General features: G+C 41.2%; 1 protein-coding gene across 1 annotated transcript in view; it reads left to right on the top strand.

The window, feature by feature from the left end:
• Positions 1–20,029, top strand: part of LOC114654476 (RNA exonuclease 1 homolog) — a 33,765-nt gene that overhangs the window by 3,533 nt on the left and 10,203 nt on the right. Inside the window, exons 2-14 of the mRNA XM_028805048.2 lie at positions 4,376–5,661; positions 5,760–5,855; positions 6,215–6,425; positions 11,768–11,919; positions 12,482–12,619; positions 12,754–12,862; positions 12,996–13,055; positions 13,312–13,458; positions 13,641–13,754; positions 16,985–17,058; positions 17,210–17,320; positions 18,904–19,019; positions 19,854–19,992. Of these exons, the coding sequence (XP_028660881.1) occupies positions 4,376–5,661; positions 5,760–5,855; positions 6,215–6,425; positions 11,768–11,919; positions 12,482–12,619; positions 12,754–12,862; positions 12,996–13,055; positions 13,312–13,458; positions 13,641–13,754; positions 16,985–17,058; positions 17,210–17,320; positions 18,904–19,019; positions 19,854–19,992 (2,753 nt within the window). The remainder of the gene's footprint in view (positions 1–4,375; positions 5,662–5,759; positions 5,856–6,214; positions 6,426–11,767; positions 11,920–12,481; positions 12,620–12,753; positions 12,863–12,995; positions 13,056–13,311; positions 13,459–13,640; positions 13,755–16,984; positions 17,059–17,209; positions 17,321–18,903; positions 19,020–19,853; positions 19,993–20,029) is intronic.

Below are 20,029 nucleotides of genomic sequence, written 5' to 3'. Positions count from 1 at the left end.
ACTCAGTCTGTCAAGCTTGCTAGGGTTAGCCAATATCAAGTTGTTTAAATGTATTCTTTGTATTTTAAAATGTCAGGACAAGAAACCCAGCTCAGTATGGATGCAGAAGCCTGTAAGTGCCTTTTGTTTTGACTCGCCCCACTTTGGCATTGTACCTAATGACATCACTGTTGCAAATGTACTTATTAAACCCTGACTTTCATAAATATTTTAATCTCCACCCTAATGTTTACATATTTTAATTTTATGTGCACCTCTGGAAGGGGGTTGTGGAGGAGAATAATCTGACATGCAACACATTTGTATACTGTATTTTAATTATAGCACAGGTTTATGTTCTAATTGAAATCCAGCAAATATTCCTGACTCTTTCATATGGTATGCAGTGTGTAGAATTGCATTACTTTCCATGATCACATGTTAATAATACCAGAACTAAATTAAAGCGAAAGACTAATCCAAGAGTCTCATGATTGTATGTTCTCAATCCATATTGAAATCTATGAACCAAAGGTTTTTGAGAACTCTTGTCATGGACGGAGTACTGTGAAATTCTTGCTTGCAAGTGCTAATCAACACACCTCCAGCACACCAATTAGTAGATATAACGGTCTTGGATTGAAACTTTTGATCTTCCTTGCCTGACAGATGTCGCAGCAGTATCTGCATTATTGGAGAGCATTCAAAATAGTTTGAATTGGCAGAATGAGGGCGTGTCTTTAATTCTGACTACTATATTAAAGGATTTATGTAAAACTAAAGTTCTATTTTTTTTTTTTTTTTTTTTAAACTGAAAAATTCCTTATTTTTATATAGTGCTTTTCTCCGTACTCCAAAGCACTTCCACACAGGGAGGACATGATTCCTTACCGCAAGGCAGCGGTGCTACCACTGCACCACCTGCACTTCAGTAATGGGCTATCGGAAGATTCTTAATTCCTCCCAAACGTGACATGCACTTAATCTGGCTAATACAATAAACACTTTTTAAAATCCCAGCTTGGTGGTCAAATTAACACTGACAAATATATTTGTTTGCGATTTAAGATATGATCCCAATAATAGTAGCAATGTTAGACTAATTACTCAGACGATAAATCTTTCAGTGAGCCCTCCTGCCTCGCCTCTTAAATTTAAAATCAATCAAATGGCATTAATTTTGGCACAATTAATACTCCAAGAAAAGGTGCAATGCAATGAATAAGCTTTGCTTTTAGTTTGGCTTGTGATCTAAGGGATGTCAAATACAGTGCTCCTTTGCATTGCATTTCATTTGGCATAAATATTGTATCAAAAAATGAATCGTTCAATTGTCGTCATGACAGGAAAACTTTGCCACAAATATTCATTTTAAAAGTTGAATTTAATTTTGGCTTGGGTAATACTTCATTGTTGAGATTCTGCTTGTTTCCATAACGGTTTTCATTTTTTTTATGAGGACAGGTTATTAGCCCAATTTTCACCCCCCATGATATTAATGCAGCCTGCAACATCATCCAGCATGATTGGTTTGGAGGTGGGTCACATTTGGTCTACGGAAGCATATCTATGGAGGGTCGCACAGACCTCCACATGCTAGGCAGTGGTACCCTGACTGCTGTTTGGTACCAGGATTAAATCCTCTGAGCCATTGTCATACCTTGTGTTGATGCAGTGGGCTCTGGGTTCCTGCTGGCGTCATGTGGCCGCATGAGTGTGCAAGCAGTTCCTGAATGACTAAGGCATTGATGCCATTGACTGGCTTGCACATTTTCCCCCAGACCTGAATCCAACTGAGACGCAACATCCTAGAGGTTCTGTGCATCTGACACCAGTAGGTAGAGCCACAGACTGTCCAGGAGCTCACTGAAACCCTGATCCAGGTCTGGGAGGAGATTTACCCAGGCACCATCTAACATCTTACCAGGAGCATGCTTGGATGATGTTGGGCATACATCTATGCACAAGGTGGCGGGGGCATAACACTACTGAGTCGCATTAGGAGTTGTCATGATGAAATTCATGCAAGGTGGACCAGCCAGGGATTTCAATATTGGACTAATATATAATATAAAAAATTATAACCTTCTTTCTGAGGTTTACTTAGACATGGGTGGAGGGGTGTAAGGGTTAGAGACACACCTGGTAATTACATAATTAGGTTCTCCATAATCTCCTTGTCTAGCCAAAGTGTAACAGGAGTGCCTGCTGGAGATTTATGAAGTGAGTGCTCATTTATGAATTGTCTGGGTCTAAATACTTCTGGGAGTAATATCTTTAAGGTGGCACCAAGACCTTCCTTTTCCTTTTTGTCCCCACACTCTGTTTTCATGCTGGTCCTAAAATCCAAGTTCCTCCCCCGGTGTAATAAGACCCCGATTATGAAAAGTGTTAAAGTTCCCTACTTATAATTCATTCTAGAATCGCTTCATGAGTCAGGGGTTGCCCTGCTTTAGACTAGGTTTAAGTCTGTCCTTCAGCTAAAGTATAGTGTTGCTGTGTCCCTGAACCTTCCTTCTGTTGTACGTGACCTCCATGTTAACATGGAGTGTCTCTCAGGCTTGAAATTCTTTATAAATCTGGTTAATCCTGACCAGTACTGTTAAACATGTGGGTTTTTGCTTCTACTCAACTAAGAGTAGATATCTCCATCTCTCTATCTTAGTTGAGTAGAAACAAAAACCCACATGTTTAATACTTACACACACTAGGGGGCTTTCCTCGCCCAACCCCAGGGTTTGATTTATCAGATATACAATTTAGAGATTTTTTGTGAGAATTGTTTACATATGCAGCATTTTCACTTTTACCTTTTAAAACATTTATAAAAACAATACTTGTCCTTTATTTCCGGGCATGGTTAAATCTTTCTCACAGGACGTATAATGCTGCTTGTGGTGTGTGTGTGTTGTGTTTTTTTTTTTTTTTTTTTTGGGCGAGCCGTGTGTGCAGTTTGCTGCGCTCCGTGTCGATCGTTTAAAAACCGAAGCTGTCCTTTTGCCACTTTGTGTCTCTGCCGCTTGCGTTGTGAAGGATGGGGCTGAATGCACGCTAAGGAGAGGTGCTCAGATCATCTGCTGGCAAGCTGTCTGTTCTGCTTGTCGTTGTTTTAAGAGCTGGGAGCACGTGAAGTATGTCTGCGAAAAACGTTCCAACAACTGCTAGATGTCCGTGAACTTGTTTAAAATGTCTCAATGCCTTGTCTCGCGTGACGTTAAATTGTCTTCTGAGAAGATCTTATTTTCCTACTTTCCCTCCCAAGATGTCTGTCTGTCTGTGCTGTTTGTATCTACCCATCTTAAACCCTAAAAGTGCAACAGTGACTTATTTTTTTTAATAAGAGCACACAATTTGCACCAAAAGACAATTTTAATTGTTTGATTAAAGTGAAAATCAAGTCCTTGTTGGCAGTCTCCCTTAACATTAAACATTTTATAATATTCTGAGATATGTATTAAAAAAATTTTTCTCCAGTTCAGTACTTGCTCTTAACTGACTGCTTAAGGAAAAAATGTAAATTAAAAAACAGAACTGCAGCCTCCTTGAAATGGAGTTGGAGATCTTTGCTCCAGGCCAGTGGTTCCCAACCATTTTTAGGCCGTGCCCCACCTATTCCTCTCTAAAATCATGATGTCCCCCACTGTAACATACCTTATTCTTTATTCTTACCTATTCAAAAAGTGTACTACAGTACTCGCATGGAGGAAGCCTATAATGTCATTAATTTAGTCTAAACACGCTTCCAAAGAACATGGAAACAAGAGGGAAAGGATAGTTGAAGTACTGACAAATCACTAAAATTGTTAAATAATGAAGTAATATGAAAATCCAGCAAATAGTTTTGACAACATATAATAAGAGATGATATTCATAAATATAAACTTTTAAGGACAGCTTTTTTCTATAATATTTTGATCATTTTTGTATTTGTTATGAATTGTAACAATGATTATAAAATGTATATATTTTTAACGGTAAAAACGATTTTGAAGTAGAAAAACCCAAGCCAGTAGTAAAATCGGAGTTCTTCACCATCCATCCATCCATCCATCCATTTTCCAACCCGCTGAATCCGAACACAGGGTCACGGGGGGTCTGCTGGAGCCAATCCCAGCCAACACAGGGCACAAGGCAGGAACCAATCCCGGGCAGGGTGCCAACCCACCAGTTCTTCACCATCCCTTCTAATTATATATAATGTATATCTCTCATTTAGTGAATTTCTGTGTGTTCATTTTATAAATGAATGTTCCTAAATTCTCGAATTGACCCATAGTGGGGCATGTGCCCCACGTTGGAAATCGCCGCTCTAAGCTATAGTAATTGCCTTTGTAAAATGTGTTTTTTGCTTGGGATTGGGTTTTAGTTTTTAAGTATGCCTTTTCCTTCCATGTAGAGGTGGAAAAGACCAAGGTGAGGCCCTTGAAGAGTACACCCAGAAATCAAACTATGCCGCATGAATTGCAAGTCAAAGCAGCTGCCCTTTCTGAACTGGAGAAAATCAATAAAGCAATTGAGATGGTAAAATCTGAAGTCGAACAAGAACAGAAGAAATTGTCTCACTATAAAAGCATAAAAAGAAAAAGTTCCTTTGTCGCTACCCCTACACTAGAAGATTATGCAGAAGTAAAGGTTCACTCCATTGAAGCGGAAGGAAAGAAAATGGGTCAGTGTAGAAATGAAAAGATCTCGACTGTAGCCACAAAAACTAAATATGTGTTGGATAAATCCAAACCGGCGACTGACCTAGAATATGATCCATTGTCCAATTATTCTGCTGATCTTGGGTACAGCAGTGGAAAGCAGTGTGACATGGAGACCAAGGGTGTTAAAAGGGTTAAGAAAGATGCAGTAAAAGAAAAGGCCATTTCTAAATGTAAGGTATCCAAGCAAGAGATGGAAGGTGAAGACTCTGATACACTCATTATTGATCTCCCACCATTGAATGAGAAGCGTTCCCATGCCTCTAAAAGACGTAAAAATGGAGATTGTGATGTTGGACTTCATGGGACCACTGAACAAAAGGGATTATCATCTTCATTATGCATGGAAAGTAAAGCGGTTCCAAAATCTTCTAGTTTCCTCCCTGGAGTTTCTAAGGATGAAGGTGAATGCCAGTTGTTGGAAAAGTTTGATGCTGATGTTGAAGAATTCTTTGAATGGAGTGAAACAGAATCTTGTGTTGTGGATAGTTTACTAGGTTCATCTGCAGAAAGTATGACTGGCTCTTTTGGAGAAGACCCGAATGTATCTGGATGTGGGACACTGGTCACAACTCCAAGCAATGCTGCATTTCAGACCACTAATAAAAGTTTATCACTAAAAGTGAAATCTGAGAAAGCAACTGGTGAAACTGAAAAGAGAGTTATGAAGGATGAACTTGAAATGGAAGTGAGCTTGCTAACGGAGGAAAGTCTTGGTTTGCCTGTTCAAGTAGAAGAATGGTTTGATGAAACCTCAGCTGTAGAATGCACGAGTACCTCATCTGACCAGCAGCATAGCCCTAGTGTTGAAACTGAGCAAAATGGTAAGAGTGATTCAGAATCTAAAGCAAACTACTCTGATATGGAGCTTGATTTGTCTGATACTGACCCAATGGAGGAATGTTATCGAATTTTTATGGAGTCCAACGAGATGAAACTGGAAGATAATGCGTTGAACCAGGAAGCAAATGCCCATGCTGTAAGTAACCCACATTTTAAAAGATGTTGTTTGAGATTGTGCCAAAAATTGCATTTTCACATTACTTTTTTCTTCCTCCTCCTCCTCCTCCTTCCTAGGAAAATGAATTTAATGCAGATCAAAGAGAATTGGAGAGAAAAGAGACTTTACTCCCAGGGCAGAAGAAGAGAGTTGCACATGTGTCAAAGTATAATGTAATGTCATTGCTTACTGATTCTAGGTTAGGAAATGGGGATTTGAAAGCTAGTATCGTATCTCCACATGCTTGTTTTGTTTCATTTATGTATTTGTAACCAGTTGCTGTTTTAATGTTTGGTCTAAAATGAGACCTTAAAGCCTACCCCCATAACTAACAACTGTCTGAATACATTTTTAAGAATTCAAACTATAGAGCAAGTCTTAAGATGGTCTTCTGTCCAGCATAACCCCCATTGTCCTTCATTGATTTATTAACACTTATGGTAGTAAATATCTCTTAAATCCTTACACCTCTTGCTGTATTTGATCGGCGCTTGATAACTGGGGAAAGTGTTACTTTTTATTCTCTACACAGGTCAAATCGAACAGACAGCAGATAATTGTGCCATTCAGGGGACCAATGTCCCATGTGGGTAATCCTTCACGCATCCAGCAGTTGCAGCATAAGGCTACGGTTCTCACTGCTGCAGTGAAAGGTGGCCAGGCATTTATTGCTGCAAGTAATAGTCAACGAAAAATTGTCGCTGATCCTCACCCTCCTGTGCTGCCAAATACTGGACAAATTGGTAAGTATTTTTAATTAGAACACATTTCAGTAATGTGCTTTGAGTCGGCGGATGTGGTGCCTACCAAAAGTGTTCATCTTGGCAGTTTTAATTGAATTACAGTGGTTTTAATTTGCTAATAAGAGGATTCTTTACTTTGAGATCAAATGTCAAAATGAAGAGACTACAAAGTGTAAAACACAGCAATTGTTCACAAGTATTCACCTCATCAGATCAGCATTTAGATGTACCTTTGGCTGCTATGACCGCTTTAAGTCTTTGTCTCTTATACATCTGGACACTTTCTCCATTCTTTTCATAACTGTATATTAACATTTGTTTGCAATTCCTGTGACGCTTTATGCTTGGAATTGTCTTGCTGGAGAGCATTTTGCTTCTAAGGTGTAATGTTGCTTTTGTTTTCCTCCAGGGTTTCCCTTGTTTCGCTGCATTCATTTTACCCTCAAGCCTTCTAGGGTCTCCTGCAGAGAAGCATCCCAACATCGCACGCTGCCCCCAGCATACTTAACTGGAGAGCTGGTGTGTTTTTGATGCATGTGTATATGCACTGTGTAACTGGCCTAAGCTCCATTTTGGTCTCCTTCTTGGATTTCAATCTCTCATATGCCTTCTGCTAAGATGTTCGGTGCATATTATTTCTCTCCTATGAAGCAGACTAGTGATGTATCCTGCATTATGTCTAAATAGTCCCTAATCTCCACCATAGTTTGTGACTTGTGCAGGTCTCTTGGTGGCCTCCCTTGCTAGTCCTGTTCTTGCAAAATTGCACTTTTTCTGTAGATGGCCTGCTGTAACAGATTTAAATCTATGCTATGTTACCCCCCCCCCCACCAAATTTAACTAGACAAGGGATATTTGGTGACTTGGTTATTGTCTCCAACCCCTAACTTGTGCTTTTTTTGGAGTTGCTTGGACTGTTTGTTCGCCTTCATTGTGTGGGTTAGGCTACTATATTTACTCCCAAGCCGGACCTTGTTGATATACTTGACCAAGACATCATATAAGCTATAGTTAGAGGGAGAAGCGGCGAACATTCAAAGCCAGCGTCCTCTCCGATTCTAATACTACTTATTACTAATTTACAGTTTTAGTTAGAAAGTTTCATACCTTTTCTGAAAGCTTTCTTGTACTGTTTTACCGTCTGACATGGATTTTACGGTTTTTATCAAGTTTTAGCTGTCTACTCGCCTGTTGCCCGGATATATGGTTTTACCATCTGCTTTGGATTTTACGGCGCTGTCTGGATAGCATCCCTCCCTCCCTATTCCAGCTCACAACTCCGCCGACTTAATCCCGCAACCACTCCTGAAATTAACATCCCCCATCATTAAAGAACTTGGACTCCTTCTCTGTGCTCATTACACTCAGAGGCTCTGGTCGAACGTTCATCTTCCATAACAAGCCAAAGTGCTCTGCTACCAACATTCCATCTTTGGTCACCTGTCGTACGTCTGAAGTGTCATCGGAGCACCGTTGATCCAACTACTATCAACACTGGAAGTATCGCGAGATCTCTGCACTCCAGCATGGGGAAACACCCGAGCCATTAAAACACTGTGAGATCCTCGCATCCCCAGCTGGATTTATTTTGTGGAGTGGTTTCTAAGCTGCGTAGAGTGGATTTTAATGTTTTGCACCCTGAACAGAGATTTACTCCAGTCACTGTTCAAATTTGAACTGTTCAACTCTCAATCCATCTGCAATAAATCCATACTGATTGAAGAACACATCCGGGAGAAAGGACTTGGCTTCATGTGTCTGACAGAAACCTGGCACCAGTCAGAGGTTTACTCTGCCCTAAATGAAGCCTGGCTACAGTTACTTGGAGGCAGCTCACAGCACTGGGTCTGGTGGTGGCCTAGCTATCATCCACCATCAGGGGACAACCCCAGGTCCTATCTCAATAACTGCAACATCTTCCTGCAAGTGCCTTGCATTTAAATGTAAGCCCCCTTGTCCCATGACTGTTCTCCTTTATCAACCTCCAAAACCCAACTCTGCCTTCATTCTGGAAATGACTGATCTTCTCACAACACTCTGTGCTACCTCTGCCAACATCATAATCCTAGGAGATCTAAATATTCATGTTGATAATCCCAAAGGTTCTCACTGTTCACTTCCTTAAACTGCTAGATTCTCTCAAACTACAACATGTTGATGTCCCTACACATTCCAGCAGTCACACACTTGACTTGGTAATTTCAAACTCTGCCCCAATCAGTAACCTACAGGTATACGATCTTGGTATTTCAGACCACAAAACAGTGTCAATGGAGCTGCCCTTTTTCTCCAACCCCCCCAAAAAAACCAAACCAAAACGACATCCATTTCAGAAATCTGAAGAACATCAGCTCCCTCTATTGCTAACCTTGTGGATTTCTACAACCAGTCCCTGAGCAGTCTCCTGGACTTCCATGCCCCCTTAACATCCAGGTCTGTCTCATTCTCATGCTCCGCACCTTGGTATACCTGCAAGCCTTGAAAAATGAAGGCGGCTGGGCGTGTCCTTGAGCGGTGGCTCAAGGCCTCTGGGCTGACTGTCCACAAACAGGCTTACAGAGAACATGAGGGTGTATGCAGAAGCTCTGAAAGTTGCACAGTCCAGGTTCTATTCCACCATTGTCAGAAACCGCTCCAGGAATCCCAAAACTTTTTTCAACTATAAATCGCCTTCTCAAACCTCCACCCGTTCACTCCGAGGCCACCGATGAGAGGTGCAACATGCACATCAATTTTTTTTTCCCAAACAAAGTTGATAACCTCTGCTTACACCTCTCCACTAAGGATATCCTGCCCTTCCCAACTGTCGACCCACTGTCTGAGAGTGTCCAGCCCCTTTTTGCTTCTTCTCTGTTGCCACATGGGAAGAGGTGGAGGACGTCCTCAGGAAAATGAAACAGTCTACCAGTTCCCTGGACCCTTTTCCCTCAGCCCTGCAGAGGGCCAACATCTCTGCCGTCTCTCCACTTATCACCAGGATTATAAATCATTCCCTTCTGGCTGGCCATATTCCTTCTGCACTTAAACTGCTGTCATCAGACATCTACTGTAAAAACCCACCCTGGATCCTGAAGTTCTCCAACTATAGGCCCATCTTCAATCTTCCATTTTTCTCCAAGTTCTGGAAAAAACAGTTGCAGCACAACTTCATGATCACCTCAAACTGAATAACCTGTTTGAAAAGATTTGTCTGGTTTCCACCCTGGCCATAGCACCAAAACAGCCTTGGTCAGGGTCGCGAATAACCTTCTAATGACAGCAGATACTGGTTCCCCTTCTCTACTCATCCTCCTTGACCGGAGAGCTGCTTCTGACACAATAGACCACAACATCCTCATTCACCGCCTGCAATACACTATTGGACTCTCAGGAAATGTTTACAACTGGTTAACATCATACCTGACCGGCAGAACTGAGCATGTCGCCCTGGGTAGCACAAAATATCACCCCCACATCACCTGTGGTTTCCTGCGGGGTTCTGTGCTAGGCCCCATCCTGTTCACTATCTACATGCTCCCGATTGGAATTGTCATTAACGGACATGGTTTATCTTTCCATTGCTATGCCGATGACACTCGGCTTTACCTCAGGACTACCCCCACCTCCTCTATTGCTCCTCTGCCAACATCTACACTGACTACCTGCCTGGAGGAGATAGAGGCATAGATGAGGCTCCACTTCTTCAGCTGAACAGCTCCAAAAAAAGCCAACTTAGTTGGCACACCACACCATCTCCACTCTTCTGCCATCACCAGTATTACTTTCTCTGGCCAAAACATCCCCCTTTCCACATCTGTCACCAATTTGGGTGTTAAAATGGACTCGCAACTCGCCTTTGACACCCACATCAAACACCTCCGTAAGTCGTCTATCGCCTCAAGAACATCGCCAAACTCTGCTCAACACTCACCCTGGTAGATGAGTGCTCCTCCAGGCTGGATTACTGTAATGCACTCATCTGGATTCCTGGCAAGAGTATCCAGAGACTTCAGTATATTCAGAACAGCACTGCCAGGATCCTGATGCGGGTGCGAAAGCTTGATCGCATCACCCCCATCCTGAAAACCCTTCACTGGCTCCCTGTCCTACTCTGAGTACAAGGTCTCCCTCCTTACCCATCGGTGCATTTATGGACATGCCCCCCTTCTCACCCCTCAACTTCTCATGTACCCTCCACTCTGTACACACTAATGCCCTCGAATTGCCTAGAACTAAGCTCGACAGCATGGGTGATCAGGCTTTTTCATCTGTGGCGCCGAGGCTGTGGAACACCCTCCCTGATTACCGGAGAGCCCCACAGTCGGCTGATGCTTTTAAACGAAACCTAAACTCATCTTTTTAGAAAGACATTTTGTTAAGTATTTTATAGAATTTTATTTTGACACTCTAGCACTTTGAGATTGCTAAAATATAAAGTGCAATACAAATAAAATTAGTTGGATACATTTATACTGCAGTCCATTGAAACACCTTGACTAGACAGGCAGTCACACAATTACTTCAATGGGTCCCCTAAGTCAATTTGCTGAACCAATGGGTTAGAGGTCATTTTAAAGTGGGCCACCGATTTGATTGATTTAATTTATTTTTATATTTTAATGTTGATGTGAAAATGGATCTCTGCAAAGTGATGTAAATCTGCTGACCAATGTCAGTCAATTTTAAGCTCTCTATGATTCAGTGTTGCATAACAATATGAAAATGTCCAAGGGGTGAATTCTTTTTTTGTAGGTACTTTGACTCCAATGATTCCAAAGTCAAAGTGAACTGTATTGTCATCTCAACCATATACAAGTGTATACAGATAGATGAAATTGCGAAGTTCAGGGTCCACAGTGTAACATGACGTACAAATAATTTCAAAAATTAAGAATTTAAAACACAAACAAGACATTGCACAATGGTATTGTTTGTGTTTTAATTCTTTGCACAAAGAATGCCACATCTGGATTATAATTGTCAAAAGGCTAATTAGATGTGCATAATTTCTTGGGAGAAGAGGTGATGGATTCTGTTTATAATTCCAGCCCAGTTAAGAGACCCCTTTTGGATTTTACACTAAACTTTGCTTGAGTAATTTTTATTTTTAGAGCCTGTTCTGTGTTTAAATCCAAGCCAAAAATGAAGTGCATCATTTAAAAATCTGTCTTTCTGGATCCATTTTGAAAAACTTCCCAACACCCTTTTATTTTTTTTTTTATTTCAATGTTGCATATCCCTAAATTGCTGTTCCAAACTGAACAAGTTTTTCAGGCATTCACTAACCCTGTACACTAAATTGAATATCAAGGAGTGGGAGGGGAGTATATTTTAATTTTAAAATGTGGCATCTTCCTTCTCAGTTTGTTTAAATATGGTGCAAGTTCCTGCATTGGCCATTTCTCCATGGGGTGCCAACATGCAAGTTGTTATACCAGAGAGCACCGTTCCTAATGGAGTAACAAGTGTCCCTGCCACACAGTCTGTGCACAGAACAACCTTCACCCCTGCCAAGGTATTTTTTACTTTACTTGCTATATTCAAGAATTTTTGCCTTTAAAATGCTAGCACTGGCGCTTTCATACTTGTTTTTGAAGCGGCAAGATGAGCAGTGGGAATTGTCCATCTCAAACGGACAGTTCTAAAACGGGTTGAAATCTAAGAAGTCAGTGTAGACCTCTGCGTTGTTAATGTTTCATTAACCTTTGCAGTGCACCAATATATTGGAATCTGTTTTGGAATGGATATAGGAATAACAAATTCAATGCATTTTATGTCAACAGATGACACTACATTTTTGTAGTAATAAAGTATTACTAATATCTACTGGAATGAAAAACCTAGCAATTGAATGGACACAGTCCCTTCTCCTTTTTTATTAAGCTGGATAGCGTCTCAAAAGATCATTCAAGATTAGTAGACCAGTGTAAACTTCATCTCGGGGAATTTTTCATGCCTAAAATTGTACTTGTTCCAGCAGTTTAACTAATTTAAGTCTTTCAAAGGTCCAATGAGTTTTAAATGCCAATAGTTCTTGTAAATTTTTATTTCTGTTTATAAAGTTCTCATTGTTATAGGCAGTCTCCAGTCGTAGGAAAACGAAAGCTGTTGTGAGCACTTCGAAGGTTCCACATGACGTGAGACAGCGTTATGTTAATTGTTTTGTTGAAGAGTTTCTTAAAACCTCCTCGACTGTTCAGGAGGCTTTCGAAAAGGTTTGTATTGATGGGTTTTTTGGAGATGTATTTAAAAAAAAATTAAGCTTGGCCAAAACGTGCTGCAGTTTTCAAAAAGGTGTTTTACCACAGGAATCTCTTAAACCCATTAAACTTCTCATTTCCCATAATAGGCACTGAACGAAGAAAAAGCCGTGTTTGACCGTAGCAGCAACAAAATGAAATATTTGAGTATTGCTGTGAATGCCCTTAAGAAGATTAAGAACCAAACCAGCTGTTTATGTAATTTCATAAACCTTTACTAGATGTGTACATTGGCACTATGAGGCATGAATGATACCTTTCTAAATTGCACTAGGTTTCTTTCTTTAACTCTTTTTGTCTTCCCACCCCCTTTAACTTTCTGTAATGGAAGCTGAAGACCTACAAATGACCAGAGGTGAAACATCTGTTGGCGATGTAGGAGGATTTATCGGTAACTGATTTTTTTTTTTTTTTTTTTTTAAGTGCATCCCACCATTGCAAGAATATAAAGCTGCACTTAATTGCTTATGCTTGTGAAGATGGTGGTTGTGGCTTACTAATTCTTTGAGTTGAAGCTAGCAAGTTTATTTGAAAACTAAACTGTTGAGTGGTTTTTGTTTGTAATAGCTGGATTGCTTAAAATTCTAAGCTTGTAGGGAAGAAGACATCAAAATCTGATTTTTGTGAGGGCTACGTGTTTGTTTCAGACTCTACTTGGACATCATTTTATGAACAGTTAAAAGAACATGTCCTATCCTGGGAAATGTTAAGAGCTGGTGGCTTTCCTGTTCAGCATCCTGAAAAGCCAGGAAACGCAATATGTTGCAAAGAACCTAAGAAGACTGTTTATGATGGTAAGTAGCGTTTGGTCACTGGCTTGATAAGGTGATTTTTGTTTCTTTTGTAAGTCTCAAGATCTTTATTCAAACTTCTTGGCAATCTTGCATCACCTTCTAAATGTATCTGATTAAATTTGGCCAAAAATACTTGAACAGGTGAACCATCTTCTTACCGTATGTGTTTTTTGCTTTCTAAGCCTTTAAAAGAATATGTTGCCGGTGTGGAGCAACCTATTCTGTGACCGCATGTGGAAAGCATGTTCGAAAGGAGGAGTGCACCTACCATTCTGGCAGAGTCCTTAAGAGAAAAGGTAGGTGTGGGTTTTTGTGGGTCTGGAAGGTGGTGTAGCAATAATGTTCTTTAGATATGAAGATTTTTAAATTGGTACTATCTCATACAAAAACCTCCCACTGTTCAACTTCATCTGAACTAGTGTGGTGCTGAGGTGTCACCCGTTGCGTGGTTGCACTCAAGTCCTAATCTGGTGGGTACAGCAATGCACTGTATTGATGCCTTCTCTCCCCCTCCAATTGGGGAACCCCAATCCTGGTCATATAAGCGCATTAATTTTTAGATTAAAACCTATGCTAACATGATAAAGGCAAAATGCTGCTCCTTAGCAAGCAAGTGGTTTTTGTGTTTGTACCTTTTTTTTTTTATAGAAGGCACTGTACATGCCTCAAGTGGTGTTTTTTTTTTTTTTTTTTTATTGTCCCTAATCAATAACATAGTCTATTAACCTTGTGTGGACATGCACAACATTGTCCCCTTGCATTCCTGCAGGACCTTTCTGATCAGGTGAGAAAGAACCCTAAACCCTTGACAACTTCTAACGAAATTTGTTTTGGTGAGGCAGTAAAGAACTTTCATCTTGACTTGCATATCTCTGTAGTTTGTAGAGAAACCAGACGTGTCTACACTGCAAGCTTATTCTTGGTTGGTTCACTTTTACCAGACGACCATCTTGAATCGACTGATACCTGTGATCGTTGGGATGCTTTTGAAAGTGGCAAGCTTCAAGGAATAAGCCTTCCGAAATGTCCTGCTTATCCAAACCAGGGTTGCTGGAGCCAATCCCAGCTAGCATAGGACGCAAGTGAGAACAAAACCAGGACTGAGCAATCAGTCCATTGCAGGACAACCACACATCAATGCACACAAGGGACAAGTTAGCATCTCCATTTCACTTAACCTGCATGTCTTTGGACAATGGTAAGAAACCAGAGCAACTGGAGGAAACCCAGACAGATGTGGTGAAAACATGAAAACTCCATGCAGGAAGGATCCAGAATGTGAACCCTGATCTCCTTACTGTGAGGCAGCAGTGCTAGAAGTATTACCCAGGGTGCTGGCACCACCTCCAAACCTAAATTATACTTGCACTTTTTTTTGGAGGCAATTCTAATGTGGAAAATTACTAAAACAGCATGGTATCGTGTCAAACCAAGAGTTTCATCGTAGTAAAATTTGACTACTGTTATCGGTGGTCGGTCTTGTCACTGAGGCTACTCTTAACACTACCATGTAGCTAAATACAATGTGAATTTTAGTGTTGCCAAACTAATTGTGATACCCTCCCTGGAATCTTGTGTAAAATAGAATACTTGCTGTATACTACGAGATTTTTACAAGTCTCCTCAGCCCTCAAATTTTCTCCTAATATACAACATGCTTCCTAAAAGCACATCAAAAGTACAATTCCATTATGAGCTCTACAATCTCTTGCTTACAACTTTTAAGTGTGTATCCGTTTTAAATAGGAATATAAACGCACCACACATTTTAAAAATTGAGCCTCCTTTCCACAATGTGTGGGACATCCTGCGGGTTCACGGGATCCCCTCGAGGTTGTTGGATATCCTGGCCAGCCTGTACACTGGTACTGTGAGTGCTGTGCAGAGTGGACGCAGAACCTGTGGGTTGGTTTGGTGGTTTTTTTCCTCCCCCAGTTGATTCTGGGGTCTGTTCTGCTCCTACTGTTCAATGCTTGCAGGGTCATGGGGTCCAGTGGCTGTGGGGCATCTGTTGGTGAAAGATTCACTGATCTTGATAATGCTGTGATCTTTGGAGTCGGTGGAAGCTCTCGTGGGGGCTCTTGAGAAACTGAGCAAGGAGTGTGAGGGTCCTGATTAAAAACCAAGAGCCAGGCCTTTAATGACCTCTTGGGCACGGCCATCCGCAGTGTCTCTCTGCAGAGAGAGTGTCGACCTCATTGAGAGGTTTACTTGCCTCAACAGTGACTCTTCCTATGAAAGTCAGTAGACGGATTGGGAGAACTTGGGGGGTCATGAGGTCGTTGGAAAGGGGTGTGTGGCGCTCCCGATATCTATGCAAAAGGACAAAGCTGCAAGTCTTTAGAGTCCTGGTGCTTCCTGTCTTGCTATATGGTTGCGAGACATGGATGCTATCCAGTGACCTGAGACGAAGACTGGACTCGTTTGGTGCTGTCTCTCTATAAAATACTTTGGTACCATTGGTTTGACTTTGTGCTGCTCATGGAGTCCTGAATGAGGCATATTCCCTGCATTGAGAGGGAGCATCAATTACGAGCTGGATCACCCACAGAGGGGGGGGGAACGCACCACATAGCCATAGTGCTGTAAGATCCTCATTGTTGGGGACCCGAGTGGCTAGACCAGGCCAAGGGGTCACCCACATAACACCTGGCTGTGGCAGATCGAGGGTCATTTCCGGAGGGTGGAACAGGACCGCGGGTCTGCTTGTGGTGGGGGGTGTTGCCAATGGGGATCCTGAGTTGTTTAGTCGTGTAGTGGGAGCGGCAACAAACTGTACCAGTGCATGCTCCCCAACTTGATTTGACTGGATTATTTTGCTTACACCAAAACTGCAAGCATTCTTGTTCTGGTCTGCCTTTTTATTGAATGAACTTGGCTAATGTCACTTCTACATCTCTGGGATGTGTGTTTTAAAACAGTAACGGGCTGTACTTTAGAATATTTTCTGCAGCATTACAAACCAGCATGACTTTCAAATGTGTTTTGTCAAACTAATTCACTTTATAAAGTGAACCTGAAGACTTAACAGGTAAAAGCACACAGTTTTGAAAACTTCAATAGGGAATGAAGTCCCACCCTACCAATCCCAAACTTCCCACCACTGTAGTATTTGACTTTGTTTAAATGAAGCATTTTAAACTGTAATTCTGAAGGGTACAGATGAGGTTGTCCACATTTGAGTAGATTAGAATAATCCTATTGTGTTCAGAACTATTCCTCCATTTTCTAATCCACTTTATGCTGAGCAGGTCAGCTGGCTCCTATCCTAGCAAACACGGTGGGTGCAACGCACAAACAATGCCTGGACAGGTTTAAAATGTTAACCAGATACAGTACAGGTCATTTATTTAGCATAGACTGAAAATTCTTTTTACAGCATTCTCATTTAATAAAAAAAATCAACTTGACTAATGTAAAGGTGAAGAGGAGACCAATTTCTCCTGAAATAGACTCGTGCTACACTATTTGCACAATTTTTTTTCCATTTTTAAGTGTTGTTTCCTTTTCAATCTTGTCTTTGTAGTACCCGGTGGCATAGACTGTCGTTACAGCTGCTGTGAAGGAGCAGTGGGAACCCCTGGCTGTGAGACTTTTCAGGTATCTTGGTGCTTGCGATTTCCAAACCAGTTTTGGAGTGAAAGTGACAAAGGGGTTTTAGTTTCTGTTTAGAAAAATGCCCTGAATTTTAATTTTTTTTTTCCTCCTTCCCCCCCCCCCCCCTTCACTTCTTTTCTACTACACCAAACAGTTCCATGTACATGATGGTCAGAGGGACAACGTTGGAGGCTTTGTGAAGACTTTTTCCAAGCCAATCCCTAATAATGGGAACCCTGGTGTTTTTGCAGTTGATTGTGAAATGGTGAGAATCTGGAGGGGATACTAATAGTCCAAGGATAATTTTTTTTGTATTTTTCAATTTATATACCATGGTTATTCCACTCTGGTCCCAATCCAGGTGGTTTGTTGTGTGGTAATGTGCGATCAGCATTAGGAATAAACATTAATTTTGCCACCTAATTGTGTTAAAATATTTTATAAAATGTTGCGTACCTAATTTGTTTAGTAGTTAACAGTGGGGTTAATGGTGGCCAGGGTTCTAGTATGAAACCAAAAACTATTAAACTTACCCAAGGATTTACCTCCTCCAAATCCCAAGGGTGTTGTCCGGTATTGCTCTGTGTCTTAAGAGGTCATCATACATATTATAAAACCGTGGTATCTACCATTTTTAGGAAGGAAAAAGCTAAACGTCTTGGAGTCAGAGCCCTTTTAAAAGGAGACTGACTGTGTGTGTGCTTCACCTCACTACTAGTCTTCCTCTGTGGCAACCTTTCAGCCCATGGAGTGTAGTTTCCTCCAGCATATACTCTTCACCTTGAAAAATCCTCTCCAAGCACTGTTTTTGTTCTTGAATGTTGATACCTAGATGAGAATTTGTCTGTCAACAGATGGACTAACTACTGGGGGTAAAAAAAAAAAAATCTGATGGTAACTCCGTCTTTATGCTTTCATACACAAGTTGTGTACCCCGATAAAAGGGGGATAGGTGTAACTTACTTCACAGCACATAACGTCCATTAACAAAAAATGTTAGTCCAAGTATTACCGAGACATTTTCAGTATCCTGCATCAATTAGTACTACCCACAGTTAACGACAACGACCGACATCTGCCCATAAATGCATAGGGAGGATGTGCAGCCTGTGCCTCAGAGAGGCTGGAATGACTGCTCTGCACTACCACTCAGATGTTAAAACATCGGTACTAAACTTTGACCTGATTTAAAACTAAATATATGCCTATAACATTTCACATGCAGAGTGGTGGCTCTGAGGCTAGGGATCTGCATTGGCAATCGGAAGGTTGCCGGTTCGAATCCCGTAAATGCCAATAGGAACTCTGTTCTGTTGGGGCCCTTGAGCAAGGCCCTTAACCTGCGATTGCGGAGTGCTTTGAGTAGTGAGAAAAGCGCTATATAAATGCAAAGAATTAACATTGGCAGAATGCAACGTTTACAAAATAGCAAACTGAAGAAATTTTGGAGTGGCGGGAATGTGTGCCAGCATTCAAGGTATGCTTGGGGGGGACGGGGGAGAGAGAATTGTCAAAACTCCACCCACAATTGCTGCTGAGCACAGACAAGCGAACAAGGAATGTATTCTTGCCTCAAGAAAAATTTAGAATCTGAATTTCAAGCTTTCTTTTATTGAATAACAAAGATGCCTCCTATGTGAAAGCTGTGGCGAGTCGTGGGTGTTTCAGGCAGTTTTTCATATTTGGACCCCAAACACTTTCAGCCCCATTGAAGAACAGTTTCATGTGGTAAATTTAATATAAGCTAGGATTGTGAAGAAATCGTGTAAATTTTAAAATATCCTTTTTTTTAAGACTGGTTGTATTTTTGGTAGTATATATGCATGCATTCTCCCTTTTTGTTTATAGTGCTATACCACTCAAGGTCTTGAACTTGCAAGAGTTACAGTTGTAAACCCTGGGCTTCAAGTTGTATATGATACTTTTGTGAAAACTGATAATGAAGTCCTTGACTACAACACCAGGTAATTTTTTTTAAGGTAAAAGGTAATGAAGCCTCGAAGTGCAGTTCTCAAAACTGTTTAGTGTAGTTCTGGGTTAAAGCTGGAGGGTGCTAATGGAATCTGTTGGTGGGGAACCATGGAAGAGGTGTTAACCTCGATGCTATATATGCACTCCAACTCTGTGTGGTGTATTGCAGAAATTCTCTGCATCACATTTATATTTAACTTTTTTATGAACTGAGGTCTGATTCTGTGATGAATGGAATGAATCTGTTCTAGTGTTTTAAAGTATGCCATGGAAAGAATGTAGGCCTTTCTGGCACTGTCACTTCTCTATTATCCCAGTTTTAAATGCTGTTTTGAAGATGCTAGTGGTTATGGGTATAACCTCTTATTACCAGTATAAATGTCTAATTCTCAAGGTATTGTTCAGTTTTTAATATATTTCGGCATAATACAAAGTGAAAGCGGCGGCATGGTGGCGCAGTGGGTAGTGCTGCTGCCTCGCAGTAAGGACACCTGGGTTTGCTTCCCAGGTCCTCCCTGCATGGAGTTTGCATGTTCTCCCCGTGTCTGCGTGGGTTTCCTCTCACAGTCCAAAGAAATGCAGATTAAGTGCATTGGCGATTTTCTAAATTGTCCCTAATGTCCGCTTGGTGTGTGTGTGTGCCCTGCGGTGGGCTGGCACCCTTCCTTGGGTTTGTTTCTTGCCTTGTGCCCTGTGCTGGCTGGGATTGGCTCCAGCAGACCCCCGTGACCCTGTAGTTAGGATATAGCGGGTTGGATAATGGATGGATGGACAAAGGGAAAGGTATTCAGAGGAAATCTCTCAACTGTATGTTCATTTTTAATTAGATTTTCTGGAGTCGCTGAGGAAGATTTGAAGCAAGCCTCTTCAACAATCCGTGATGTTCAGGCTGTACTGCTGAATCTGTTCAGTGCTGAAACGATCTTAATTGGTCATAGTTTTGAAAATGATCTATTTGCACTTAAGGTAGGTGTTTTTTTCATTCTACTGCTGAAAAGGATTT

The sequence above is a fragment of the Erpetoichthys calabaricus genome, chromosome 7, assembly GCF_900747795.2.
Source record: "Erpetoichthys calabaricus chromosome 7, fErpCal1.3, whole genome shotgun sequence".
Taxonomy (NCBI): Eukaryota; Metazoa; Chordata; class Cladistia; order Polypteriformes; family Polypteridae; genus Erpetoichthys; species Erpetoichthys calabaricus.
This window is presented reverse-complemented; position numbering and strand designations above follow the sequence as displayed.